Source organism: Tasmannia lanceolata, unplaced genomic scaffold (assembly GCF_043159265.1).
Source record: "Tasmannia lanceolata isolate RefF3 unplaced genomic scaffold, GAP_Taslan_0.1 ptg000015l, whole genome shotgun sequence".
NCBI classification, from domain to species: Eukaryota; Viridiplantae; Streptophyta; class Magnoliopsida; order Canellales; family Winteraceae; genus Tasmannia; species Tasmannia lanceolata.
In genome coordinates this window covers 20,642,240-20,655,761 of record NW_027518692.1, presented here as the reverse complement: position 1 = coordinate 20,655,761, position 13,522 = coordinate 20,642,240, and the positions used below count along the sequence as shown (strand labels likewise).

The 13,522-nt window shown below is 36.9% G+C and overlaps 1 protein-coding gene across 1 annotated transcript; it reads right to left on the bottom strand.

Moving 5' to 3' along the window:
* Positions 1 to 381: 381 nt before the first annotated feature.
* On the bottom strand, positions 382 to 11,379 carry LOC143845442 (uncharacterized). Its single transcript, XM_077353788.1, has 4 exons — positions 11,218 to 11,379; positions 10,988 to 11,095; positions 5,694 to 5,861; positions 382 to 693 (listed from the first exon to the last, which is right to left on the bottom strand). The coding sequence occupies exons 1-4, from the start codon at positions 11,317 to 11,319 to the stop codon at positions 571 to 573; spliced, it is 501 nt and encodes a 166-aa protein (XP_077209903.1). The 5' UTR covers positions 11,320 to 11,379; the 3' UTR covers positions 382 to 570.
* Between the last annotated feature and the right edge of the window lie 2,143 nt (positions 11,380 to 13,522).

Below are 13,522 nucleotides of genomic sequence, written 5' to 3'. Positions count from 1 at the left end.
CGCACCCGATTCAAAAACCCTTTTTAAAAAAATTTTGACGGTCGGGTGCGCTTGGGGTGCCCGACACGTTTTTAAGTGTTTTAAAACAAAAAGAAAAAAAGAAGAGGGCTGCCAATAACATTTTTTTTTTGGGGGGGGGTTTAAATTATAAAAGCCCTTTTTCCATTTTGGTGAATGGTGATGTTATGGTTATTTGATTGCTTTCCTATTTTTTAAATTTTTTTTTAATAAAAAATATTATTATATTCAACGCACCCGCACCCAAGTTTTTTGGAAAATCACGTACCCACGTACCCGTGTCGTGTCGCACCCGCACCCCGCACCCGCACCCGCACCCATGCTTCATAGGCTCTCCCTATCAATATACAAAGAAGGTAGACATCTCAGAATAAAACCATAAAGCTAGTATATACTTCTTTGTGTAGTTTAATATGTCCAGTAAGCTGTTAATGAGTGTTTGTGTCAACCATTTCACAACAAGATCTTCCAAGCATATTCCCATTCACTTCTTAATCAGTACTGATACGAGTCTAAACGAGCGTTTTCGTGTTTCGGCCATATAACGCTTTCTCATTTAAAAACAACAAAATCTCCCTGGAGATTGGAAATTCCAACTGGGCATTGACCCTTCTCGTCGTATTCAGCAAACTCGCCATCAGATAAGTCGATGTCATTGAACTTTGTCCCACTCAACTGCAGAACAACAGATAAGCATCAGATTAGTTTCAAACAACAGAACACACTTCTGTATGAAATTAAATCAATACATTACCAAGCAGCAATTTTGGGTAAACTTCCTTCAAAGGTTTGCACAAAGATGAGTCAGTGCCACAACCAAGGGTGTTAATCAAAGCAACAAAAGTCCTACTTGATTTTTTAAGGTATTGGAAAGAAATCCTATTAGCTAGAAGAGCAAAGGAAAATAAGGTGGCAAGATGGAAACCACCTCCAACCCAAGTAATAAAGCTTAATTTTGATGCTTAGTTAGGAAATCAAGTTCCTATGGGGATTGGTGGAGCCATTAGAGATAGTCGTATTGATACACTTTTAGCTTATTGGGTTCCGATTTGCATAGCCAATTCTATGAATTTCGAGATTAGATCCTTGGAAATGGGCATCGTTTGTTCAAGGAGGAGCTTTGAGGTTAGCTGTGGTTGGAGGGTGACTAGAAAAAACGCAATTGGTTGGGCAACATGAGAGTGTGGTTGAGCAACATGACTGCAGCAGTCTGGAGAATTGGTCATATTAGAAATGAGATTAACGATTGCATTAGAGGTTTGGGCATTTCCTTCACCCATATTCCTAGAGTTGCTAATGACATAGCTGACATCCTTGGACAATGGGGGTTCGGTAGTGATGTAAAGTATGTGGGACTACAGGTTAATTTCTGATCTAATGTTTCTTCTTTTATCAACAAATACAGATAATTTTTTTTTTTTAAAGGAGATTAAGAAAAGCAAGTCATATCCCAAATTGATCAGAAGTGATGCAGGACGTTTCTAGGGAGACTGTTGCGAGGGTTGGAAGGGCTGGGTATTGGAATCCAGAAAATGACAAAATACCCCTAATTGCTATGCAGCAGGCGTAAATAAAAGATGAGGATACTTTGGCCATCTTCTATAAGAGAGGCATTTTGCTCATTTTTCATGGGATAGGGGCATTTTGCTCATTTTTTATGAGATAAGGACATCTTGACCATTTTTTATGAGATAAGGCTATTTTCGTCATTTTCAGAGATACAGTTGCCCCTGGTTGTGGTGAGTCTCGTGGATCTTAGGGGGTAAACCTTGCCACTGGGCTCTTGCTATGGCACCCTTCACTTTATCATTCATCAAAATAATTTTCCATGGAAATGTTAACTATCATCAACCAAACTGTAGAACTTAAGCTACCAAAATATTGAAGGATGCTAACCAAACAGTAAAAAAAAACTTTCCAAAAAGAGTTGCATAAAAGAACTTTCCAGGAAAAGAATACTTTCAAGAAAAAAAAACTTTATGCACATCCAAACATGCCCTAAACTCCCTCAAATGAATCAAGAGTGTCCACCTAAACCTTGTGACAAAGAGAGGAAAATAATACTTTCAAGGAAAAAAAACTTCATGCACATCCAAACATGCCCTAAACTCCCTCAAGTGAATCAAGAGTGTCCACCTAAACCTTGTGACAAAGAGAGGAAAGAAATTATTCGTGGGTTTTCTTTAGAGTCCTTGTTATATGGAGATTTCTTTTGGGAAATCTTTTTTTTTTTTTTTTGGAGGTAGCAGATTTCATTCACAAAGAGGGTGGGCCACTAAAATACAAGGGAACACTGCAAGAAAAGACACGAGGAGAAAAAACAAAGGCCTCAAATCATGGAGGCAAAAATCAAACATCTCCAAGGATTGCTTATCTACTCTGTCCTGATCACGATCTGCCACGCTTTTAGCTGATCTTCTAACATGCATGAAGGAATCACCCATCACTATTACCCAATTCAGATCATCCCTATTCAAGCTTTTTAGTCCCTGGTGAACAGCTCGAACCTCATCCTCACTGGCATCCGCTATCCCAATGGGCCCTGAAAAAGCCCACAAGACTCCATACCTAGTGTGCCTGAGTACTCCTATACCAGCCGGTCCATGGTTGCCTAGACTTGAGCCATCAAGGTTGAATTTTAACACCCCATGAGATGGGGGCAGCCACTCCTGCACTTCCACCCCTCCCACAAGTCATAGGATGAAACAAAGCAGAATGAAGGGAGGCATTTTACCCAAGAGATTATAGTCAAGGCTATTACGATGAATAGGAAAGAAGAGGAATTGGAGACGCCTTCAAACACTCTAGCATTTCTTTCTTTCCATAGGACACACAAAGTAGCTAGAAGACACTTTCCATAGGGCACCAATGACCAACCTTCTAGTACCTCTGAAAGCTTAGAGGGGAAAACCCATGAAATACCAAATCTTAAGAGGATGCCATTCCATATCTCCCTCGCTACTCTGCAATGGATAAAAATGTGATCCACATATTCCCCTGCCAGTATGCACAAGGGACAATGATCAACAATTAGCATCTGACGCTGCAAGAGGAAGTCGATCAAGTTTAGTAGTATTAAGAGCCCCTGTTTTAGCAAGTTTCTTTAACCTAGTTAGTTTTAAGTAAGAAGCTCCCACGCAAGGTGAGCTCTAGGATAGAAGCCTATATACGTAGACCTTTGGGCCCTCTGAAGTATAATGAAAGGAAATTATAGATTTTTGCGGCCTTTTTGGTGCCGGCAAGTGTGATATTTCATCCATAAGAGCGATTGCTAAGAACCCTAGAGTGATTCAAGGTTCTCTCATTCCAACTCCTCTTTTATTCATCTTCTTTATTTCGGTTTCTTGAATTCTTTTTTTTTCTACCCGTGATTTGTTTCCTGATCAAGAATCTAGCCCCACCATCATCCAGCAAATCACCAACATCACCCCTTCTAAATCCTCGGAAAATCAATCCCCAAGCCTATGCATAGCTAAATAACCCAAACCCTGATCCTCACTTGATCTTTCCCATAATGCCAAGAAAACCATCCAATGGACCACCAACAGTCCCCACCCCAATGACCACCAATAATCCATCTCAATCAGCCTTTTTCCTTTAAAACCTAGCCTCTCAACTTTACCACAACCCTAGCCTCTTATACTGCCATATGATTAAAATCAAAAGTCTTGATTTAATTTCCCTAACCAGTCCTACATCAAGTGGTATCGGAACCTAGGTTTTTCTTATGGCAACTTGAAGATTAGGGGCTTAAAAAGGGAAATTCACCGATAACCAAAGAGATTGAGTTACTCCTTAAGCTGATAGAGAGGATGGAACCATGGAATTTGAGAGTTCTCGACTCCTCAGCCTAGGTGAATGGACCGGGTAATTGCTTGGGCCTGAGCAGTTCACTAAGTGGGCCGACAAGGCATGGAGGGGTGAGTCTTGGGACTTGGTCAATGTTCGATAATCTTATTATAGTGGATGAGAGACGGTCTCAGTTACTCATGAAGATTTCGGGCACGATCGAGGAGATCCGCGATCTAATTGAGGTTCACGACGTAGAGATCAGATGTGTTTGTCATTCTGCAAATTTTGAGGCAGACAAACTTGCTAAATCTGGTGTAAGTAGAGATGCAGTATCGGTTTGATTTTCTTCCTCCTTGCGACCCTCCCACTGTGGTTGTTACTCTTGTTTTTCTTTTCTTGCTCTCTGTAACCTTGTTTTGTTTTGAGATCTGCTCGGTCTGTTTGGTTGTATTGCTTTCTTCATTTTAATAAGTTACCATTAAAAAAAAATAGAGAGACTACTCCCTGTTAAGTAGTGATCTCTAATTATCATTGTCTATGTGAACTTGTGAAGCAACGATGTTGGGATCATGCCAACATCATCACATGATGTTCAAACTATTTAGCTAAGGATCTGATTAGTCACCAAATATACAAGGCTTTACAAGTATGTCTACCATTCCATCTTCGGCCAGTAAGTCTGATATTTTGATGCGGCTCAAATTACCCGATTTCCGATAACTAAAAGATATGAAGGTTTATAAACACATAAAAATTGTTACAACACCATAACTGCATGACAACATTCAGGTTTTGCAAGTGTTCGTAGTTGTAATTTACAAACACCAGAAGGACCACTCGTGTGTTTTGCGATGACATGGTTTTAAATTTCGGTTTTGGTCAGTGGGAAATGGAAACATTTCAATTTCAGTGGAAATCTTGTAAAATTAAGGAAATATATGGAAAGTGGAAACATATGCAGATGATGAAATTTTAAAATGAAACTTTGGAAAATGCTATAATAAGCACAAATACATACTTAGAAACCATCACACAAGCAAGAAAACCATCCATAATGACTTAATCACATCAAACACCTAGTGGCATGTGTTGTCGCACATATCTAGAACAGTAAAGTCAATAAAGAAGTACAATGTGATGAAGAAAAAGAAAGTACAATGACCAGTCTCTCCTCTAAGGACCCCAACTCTATGTCAATATGATGTAAATAGCTTTATACAAGGTAAATCATAACAAATTTTCATGTTTTTCTGTACTCACGACCATTTCCGTCAAATTTCGAGAATTTCGGTCAGAAATAATGGCGTGGAAGGAATTCATTGGTATTTCATTTCGGTGGGAATGGAAACAGAAAAATTTCGGTCATTTCGGGAAGATTTAAAACTATGTCCGACGTTAGGTTTATAGTTTATACCAAGACATAATAATTTATGGTGCAGCATTTACAGCAAGATTTCAACATTTTAATCTGTAAAATTCCAAGAATTGTGAGAATAACACTGAAAAAATGTCACAAGATTTCAAGTGGGAGTTAGGCCAGCAATTTTAAACAAAGGCTTCAGTATATCTCAAACTCAAGATCCATCAGAAGGAAAATTGAGATTGCTGCTTCATTGAAAACCACCCCAAAAAAGTAAGAAAACACACATTCCATACCTGAAAATAATTCACATGACACTGAATGGACCAAAACAAAGTAAACAAATTTTAATTGAAGAAAATGAATTGTTTTCCTCATTTCTTCCCATTACTAGTTATAAAATGATTCCAGATTGATGGTCAAGGAATTTGGTAATAATTTGAGCTGCAAGAACAGTAGATCTTGACCAATCAATATTCTGGTTACTGTAAGGCAAAAAAGTTAGGCAGGCTCAGATACTCACAGCTTCTGCTTTCCATCCGCCTCTGAAAGAAAATCCCACAGGCTCAAAGCCCCGACACTCAAAAACCATCAGTGGAGCAAACCTGTGTAACTCACAATCTGCAAGGGTCAGTGGTCGACCACGCCCAGGGATCATCATGAGACTCCCATCCCTCCCACAAAATTTGCACTGGAAAAAAGTTAGAAATAACAGCGTCATCAACACCAAAATTCACCCAATAATCCACCAAAAAAATCTCGACAAGTTTAGCATATACTACAAAGTCAGTCCTGATAGCTATTTTGCATTCATTATATCTAGAGTTCCTGGTTGTATTTGTACTGGAAACAAGTTAGAAATAACAGTGCCATCAACACCAAAATTCACCCAATAATCCACCAAAAAAATCTGGACAAGTTAAGCATATACTACAAAGTCAGTCCTGATAGCTATTTTGCATTCATTATATCTAGAGTTCCTGGTTGTATGTCAAGAAATAATGGCCCAGAAAACTTTATAGCAGACACAGCCTAATTGTCTGGAAAAATAAATCAGTTGAGTCCCGAGTAATTGACAAGAATTAGAAAATCTGAGCATAAATTAGAAGCATGGTATAGTACTGGAGGAAATAGCTTTAGTTTTAAGAGCAACCTCACTGCAAAATAAGATTTCCTTTATTTATGGTGTCAGAAAAAAAAAGATTCACTTTATTTATTTCAACACATAAACAATTAAACACATATATCTATACAACTCTAGTTTCTTATATATGTTCAGCATTTTACAGCAATTATAAATTTAGCTATCACAATAAATCCTGAAATAAATCACGCTTGTATTACTGTAAATGATTTTTTCCCTCCATGAAATTCTGCATTTTCCATCAAATTTATTCAGCTAGAGGAAGGAGATCAAATCCAACATGGAGGAGGCAGTTACATGTTATTTTAGGAGATCTACTCTTATGAGAAGGATGACAACTTGAGTATGAATTGAAGGGCTTTCATGCATCTCAATGAGGACTAGAAACAAAATATGGAGGGATTTTTCTTTACGGAGAAGGAAAGACAAATTACCTACAGCCTTCAACTGGACAATATACCTATTCTAAATAGCTACTCCCCCTGCCGGAATTCCGAGCTCATGGAATTAGAACCAAGCATCACCAAGTGCTCTATGATTCCCATAGGACAGGTGACATTTTTTATACTTTATTGATCGCCCTTGAAATAATTTGGATTGATAAGCTTGGTTGGAGTTGCATAAAAATTGTTGAGGCCAAACTTGGAAGATGATATTTTTCTTAGTTTCGCTGAATCATATCAGTTATGTGAAGGGCAGCGGAATCTTAAAAGAGGCATTGCTTCCAATGGAAGTGATTGATGCTGCCAAGAGGGATGGCCATAGAAGGAATAAGATTGATACGGAGAAAGCTAACGACCAAGTGTTCATTGCTTATGTGTGCCCTAGAAGGGATTAGTGTCAGAATCAAGAGGAGAAAATGGATTTGGGACTGTATCTCCGCTGTGAAATTTCCTGTTCTAATTAACCAGGGTCAAGAAGGATTCTTTAATATCTTCTTTATGGGCATCACAAGAGACCCACTCTCTGTCCCTCCTTTTTACCCGTCTCGTCGCAAAAATACAAAAACTTTACTTTCAAGAGGGTGATTGGTAGGGGACTATTGAGAAGACTTCAAGGCAGGAAACTGTGCACCGGCAACATCCCACCTCCAACAACTAATGACAGAATGTTTTGAAAAAGGCTAACAAGGATAGGCAAAATCTTGGTGCTTCCTTTTCTCGATAAACTAATTTCATCCAACACAACCTTAAGAAATACATAGTATGAGAGGATAAATATTGACTTTGAACAATATCTAGACAATAGTAGAGTTCATTGCATGTGGCTTGAGATCTCTAATTATGAGATGCCTCGACTTTCCTCTATATTTACGGAGCCTATCTCTGTAGGATATGGATCATGCTATGGAACACTGCATAAGCTTTTCTGGAAGCTAGGAATAGGTAGAGTTGCGCTAATTAAAGCTAGATAGCTTGAACAGAAGATAAATTGGACAAGATTCGAATGAATTTCCTTGAGCAGGGAGCGTAGAGAGAAGAAGGTGTCATCCATGGATGGGGAGGATACTTGCAATTATTTGGAAAATTATGTTGCTTATCAGCTTTGGGCACTTAAGGCCAGCTGGAAATTGTTGTGATCTGAAGGAATTCTTGCAAATACAATGAAAGCTTTCAGATATGTTGATTACAAGAGGTCGAGATCATGGAGTTGCGAATTGGGTCTATTAATCTAATGGATTATTCTTGGTTGATAAGAAGTTTAAGGGTGCAACTCCTTCAGCCATGCGGCAATTTTTTATCTTAGAGTCCTCCTTGTACTATCGGTTTTATGAATGTAACGGACAGGACATTGGCAGCTGACCAGTTGTAACTCTTCATCAAGAGAATGTGGTGGAAAGCAAGTACAATTTTAGTTATTTAGTATATCCATTGCATACCATAATCTAAAGTTTTAACTTTGTAGCTCCTTTTTGGAACATGTGGAAAGCATTGATCATAAAGATGCAGAGGTGTTTGAGGCATATCTTTTTCCTCTTGACAATCTCAAACATCGACAAGCATAACTCCAATACCCTCACAAAGAAATTTATTTTGATCTAATGAGAGGAGTCATTACAAAAACAATAGATGGTCATCCATACAATAATGCTTTAAAGAAAGATGTACATATGAAACTCTTCATAAACTCAAAAGAAAGATATATATACGAAACACAATTTTCTCCAATAAATTCTTTCTGAAATAGAGGAAGATATATTAACATCTTTGTTTTCTCTCACAACTCGCATGTCCCCTTCCGAGACAATGCACTAATGAAAAGATAATAAATATAAATACGGAACTCATGACATGCTAAAAAGAAGAATCAACAGCACCGCCAAAAACTTAACTTCAAAGTTGCCTCAACAAGCTCCTATAAACAAAATTCTGATGTCCTTATTTTGATTTCGCTTCTAGTTACACCATACTCTCTACATGTCACAAGAGAGTGATAAACAGTTCTAATGTTTGCATAATAGTCAATCACCGAAAGTATCAGGCTTGCAAAAGGAGTGTTCAAATCAGCTTGAGGTGTTCATAATGACCGCAGAAATAGGCTTGCAGGATCCAAAACACCAGAAATAAATATTCCAGGAAGGGGAAAAAGGTCGATTTGAAATTTTAACTTTGTAGCCACTTTTTGGAACATGTGGAATGCATCAATCATAAAAATGCAGAGGTATTTGAGGCGTATTTTTCCTCTTGACAATCTCAAACATCGACAAGAATAACTCCAACAGCTTCATAAAGAAATTTTTCGTGATTTAGTGAGTCGTTAAAAAAGCTTTAGATGGCCATCTGTCCGATAGTGCTTTAAATGAATTTTATAACACGGCCAAAACTCAGGCCCTGTTTGTTTGAGATTGTGACAGCCGATTGAGAGCCCCAAACCGATTATTGGACTGAAAATATAATCGTAATTTTGAGTCCAATATTCAGTTCGAGGCTCCCAATCAGTTGTCCCAATCTAAAATGAACAGGGCCTTAGCCAAAAGAAAAAATCAATTAATAAAATCTGAAATAAAGAAAGAAACATAACAGCTTTGTTTTCTTTCACAACAAGGGTTCCAAAAGACTGTTCAAACCAGTTCGAAATGCTCATAATGACCGTAGAAAGGGGCTTTCAGGAGCACCAAAGCACCAGAATTAAACATTCCAGGAAGGGGGAAAAGTTTACATCAAGAATAATTGTCCATCAGACATCAGTTCAAAGAACACATCATTTGTGCTAACAAATGGAAATTGCACTAGATAAAATACAAGTGCCACTACAACGCCATGCCTATATCATGTAATTGAAGAGAATGCGTAGCTGTAGTATGATTTTATGGTGTGATGCATAGAAAACCCACATACAAGAAAACAATTTGAATCCAAATAACAAGTATTTACTAGAACAAGATAAAATGGAAAACAGTAATACAGGAAAACAATGTGTATCCAAAATAACAAGTATTTACTAGAAATAAATAAAAAAGAAAAAGAAGCGAATCCAAAATAACAAGTATTCGCTACAACAAGATAAAATGGAAAACCCTAATACAGGAAAACAATGTGTTATTTTCAAAAAAAAAAAAAATACAAGGAAACAATGTGGATCCAAAATAACAAGTATTTACTACAACAAGATAAGATGGAATACCCTAACACAGGAAAACAGTGTGAATGCGAAATAACAAGTATTCACTATAACAAGATAACATTTATTTATAATCATATATTACTGTCACATAGTGAGGAAAGGAATCAAAAACCCTAATACAGGAAAACAATGTGAATCCAAAATAACAATTATTTGATGCAACAAGATAAAATGGAAAACCCTAATAGAAGAAAACAATGTGAATCCAAAATAACAAGTATTTACTATAACAAGATAAAATGGACAACCCTAATAGAAGAAAACAATGTGAATCCAAAATAATAAGTATTCACTAGAACAAAATAACATGTATTTATAATCATAAATTACTGTAACATAGTAAGGTAAAGAATCAACACTCAAACAAGAAAGAAAAATACAACCCTAATAGAAGAAACCAATGTGAATCCAAAATAACAAGTATTTACTACAACAATATAAGATGGAAAACCCTAATACAGGAAAACAATGTGAATCCAAAACAACAAGTATTTGCTACAGCAAGATAAAATGGAAAACCCTAATAGAGGAAAACAATGTGAATCCAAAACAACAAGTATTTACTACAGCAAGATAAAATGGAAAACCCTAATAGAGGAAAACAATGTGAATCCAAAATAACAAGTATTCACTACAACAATATAAGATGGAAAACCCTAATAGAGGAAAACAATGTGAATCCAAAACAACAAGTATTTACTACAACAGGATAAAATGGAAAACCCTAATAGAGGAAAACAATGTGAATCCAAAATAACAAGTACTTACTACAACAAGATAAAATGGAAAACCCTAATACAGGAAAACAATGTGAATCCAAAACAACAAGTATTTACTACAACAAGATAAAATGGAAAACCCTAATACAGGAAAGCAATGTGAATCCAAAATAACAAGTACTTACTACAACAGGATAAAATGGGAAACCCTAATACAGGAAAGCAATGTGAATCCAAAATAAGAAGTATTCAATAGAACAAGATAACATCTATTTATAATTATATACTCCCGAGGAAAAAAATCAACAATCAAAGAATAGAGAAAAATACCCTTTGAGTGAGATGGGCAGTTCCCCTTCCAGTGGGGAGTGGAACTGTTTCAGACAGAGTAACAGTTGTTTCTTTTGGGCTCAACTCTCCACAGTTCCCACACTTGAACTGGAAATAAAATTTCAAAATACAAAGGAAAGAATAAGAAGTCTTTTACATGGAGATAAAATATCAAACCCTAAAAATGATTTAAGCATTCAAAGATTTCAAGAAAGAAATGCAACGGGGACCTTGAAATAGAAAGTGAAATTTGGATCGTCACAGCCTCCCTCAGGTTGAAGGTTAGTCAGATTCTCTAACTCTCCTTTGATTTTCAGCATGAAATTCACCATTTTTGGAAAGTGGGTTTTGATAAAACTTCTGTAGAAAAATGATTGCTGGGAAGATGGGTTTTGGCATTTTATACTGGGTGGAGGTCTGAAAAGCATGAGGCATTTTTACTGGCAGATAAAGTATCCCCCTTTTCTTCCTTGGGACAGCCTCCTATTGTGTATTTATTGATCCCCTTTTATACTACAAGCGGGTGGCCCAAGGAAGAAAAAGGCACCGTGTTTTAAAAAATGTACTACTGTACGGCGCACCCAGAGAATGATCCAAACCGTCCATAATATGCAGATTCTCTATAGATGGTAGGGCTAAGATCAACCTATGGAAATCATTTTTTTAGCACAACCTTAAAAAAACAACTAGGGTGTGACTCACATTATTGGGATGATCCTGAGCATTCATTTCTTCAGGCCAGATTTAAATCCCCTCTGCCCCAAAAATTGTCTCCATGAGATTATCCTAACCCTCCGATGTGAAGGTTCCTATACTGGCACCGTTCATTTTAAGCCTCTACAAATTGTAGGGTTAGGATTATCTCATGGAGATGATTCTTGGGACATCCCTTACACGGCATCTCTCCCCGGTGGCTATTGACAGTCCAATTTACAAGGAAAAGTTTAAAAACAAGGGGAAATGATATATTCACCTCCTTTTCTTCTGAGCGGGTCACCCACTTCTAATGTAAAAGTAGTCATAAAAATGGTTTTAAATTTCGACCGAAATCCGAGGGACCGAAACCGAAATTTTCCGAAATTCAATTTTTCACCATTTACGAAATTTCGGATTTCATAAGGATGAAAAAATTAATGACATTATAATTTCATGTAAACCCTAGAATAATAATGATAAGGGGACACACAAATTAGAAGCCTACCCCAAACCCTAAACCCTAAACCGAGTCTAAAACAAGGACATGTGGCAAGAAAATACTGGTCGTCATAGAGTTTGCTTCGCCTTAGCATATCATAATCTTAAGAAATAGGAAAACAAGAGATGCCATGGATCTGTTTAGAAGAAGGGATTTTTTCCCAAAAGAAAAAATTAATCTATAAAATATCTTCTAATTAAATTAGTCATTAAAAAGTTTGTATTATCCTAAAAGTTAGTCTTTACTTGTAGAAATTAATTGGAGGGATTTGAATCATCTTAGAGGGTTAGAAGGTATTAAGCACCAGCATTGTTCAGTTGAAGAAGGCCTCTACTAATAAGCCTTGTAAAGTTGTAAAGTAATATAATCTTCTAATTAGCTAAACATTTTTGGGTAGGTAAGCTGGGGATTGAACCTCCGAGTCCGACCTCTTGGTTTAGGAACATAGGCTCTTACCAATTGAGCTAGCCCTGCTTTAACTTCGATGTTCTGATGGGATCAAGTGATTTGTGCTGGTATAACTGGGCCATTAAGGCTATACTAATCTAACATCCTAATGTAATTATGATTGGACACATGTATGATATGAAGAAAGGAACGAAGATGACAACTAGTAATTAGCATGGAAGCAAGATTTATGCATGAGATCAAGCTAATACGGCATGGACTAATAACTAAGGAAATGATAGATATGCAAACTAACATGCATGTACGTGAGACTATGAATGACTGTAGAAAACGTGCAAAATTATATATGGAAAGAGTACTATATTCAGAACTAGAAAAACTATCGGGGTTGATCAACATCTAACCTCGTAGATCCATGGCAATCCGCTGGTCGACTGGAAAGGCAAAGCGATCGGCCCTGCAACACAATCAATAATTTTAGATTGTTATTCAAATTTGCATAACTAAGTGAAAGATGAAGGTCTAATTTCCATTCGTAAACATGATCAAAACAACTAGAATTTATATGATGCCTGACTGTGAAAATCACTAAGGGCTAGGTCCTTGATTTTTGATCTGGTCAAAACACCTTTTTTGAGTGTCTTGACCAAATAAAAATCAAGGGCCAGGTGGTTTGCCACCTAGCCCTTGTTACTTTGACCGTCGGGCATCATATAAAAACTCCAAAACAACTAACTTTTGTGTTTGTTTTTTTTCACTTCAAGCGTCATATGTTCTCTTTCATGGAGTATTGGGTTTAAGTAACAAATAAGATAGGAGCAACGTGTTACAAAACTTGGGTCATAAACTAGATTTGTAAGAATTTTATACTATTTTTTAGCAAAGATCCAATTGGTGGATGACTAGGGTTGATTTTTATAAATATATATAGA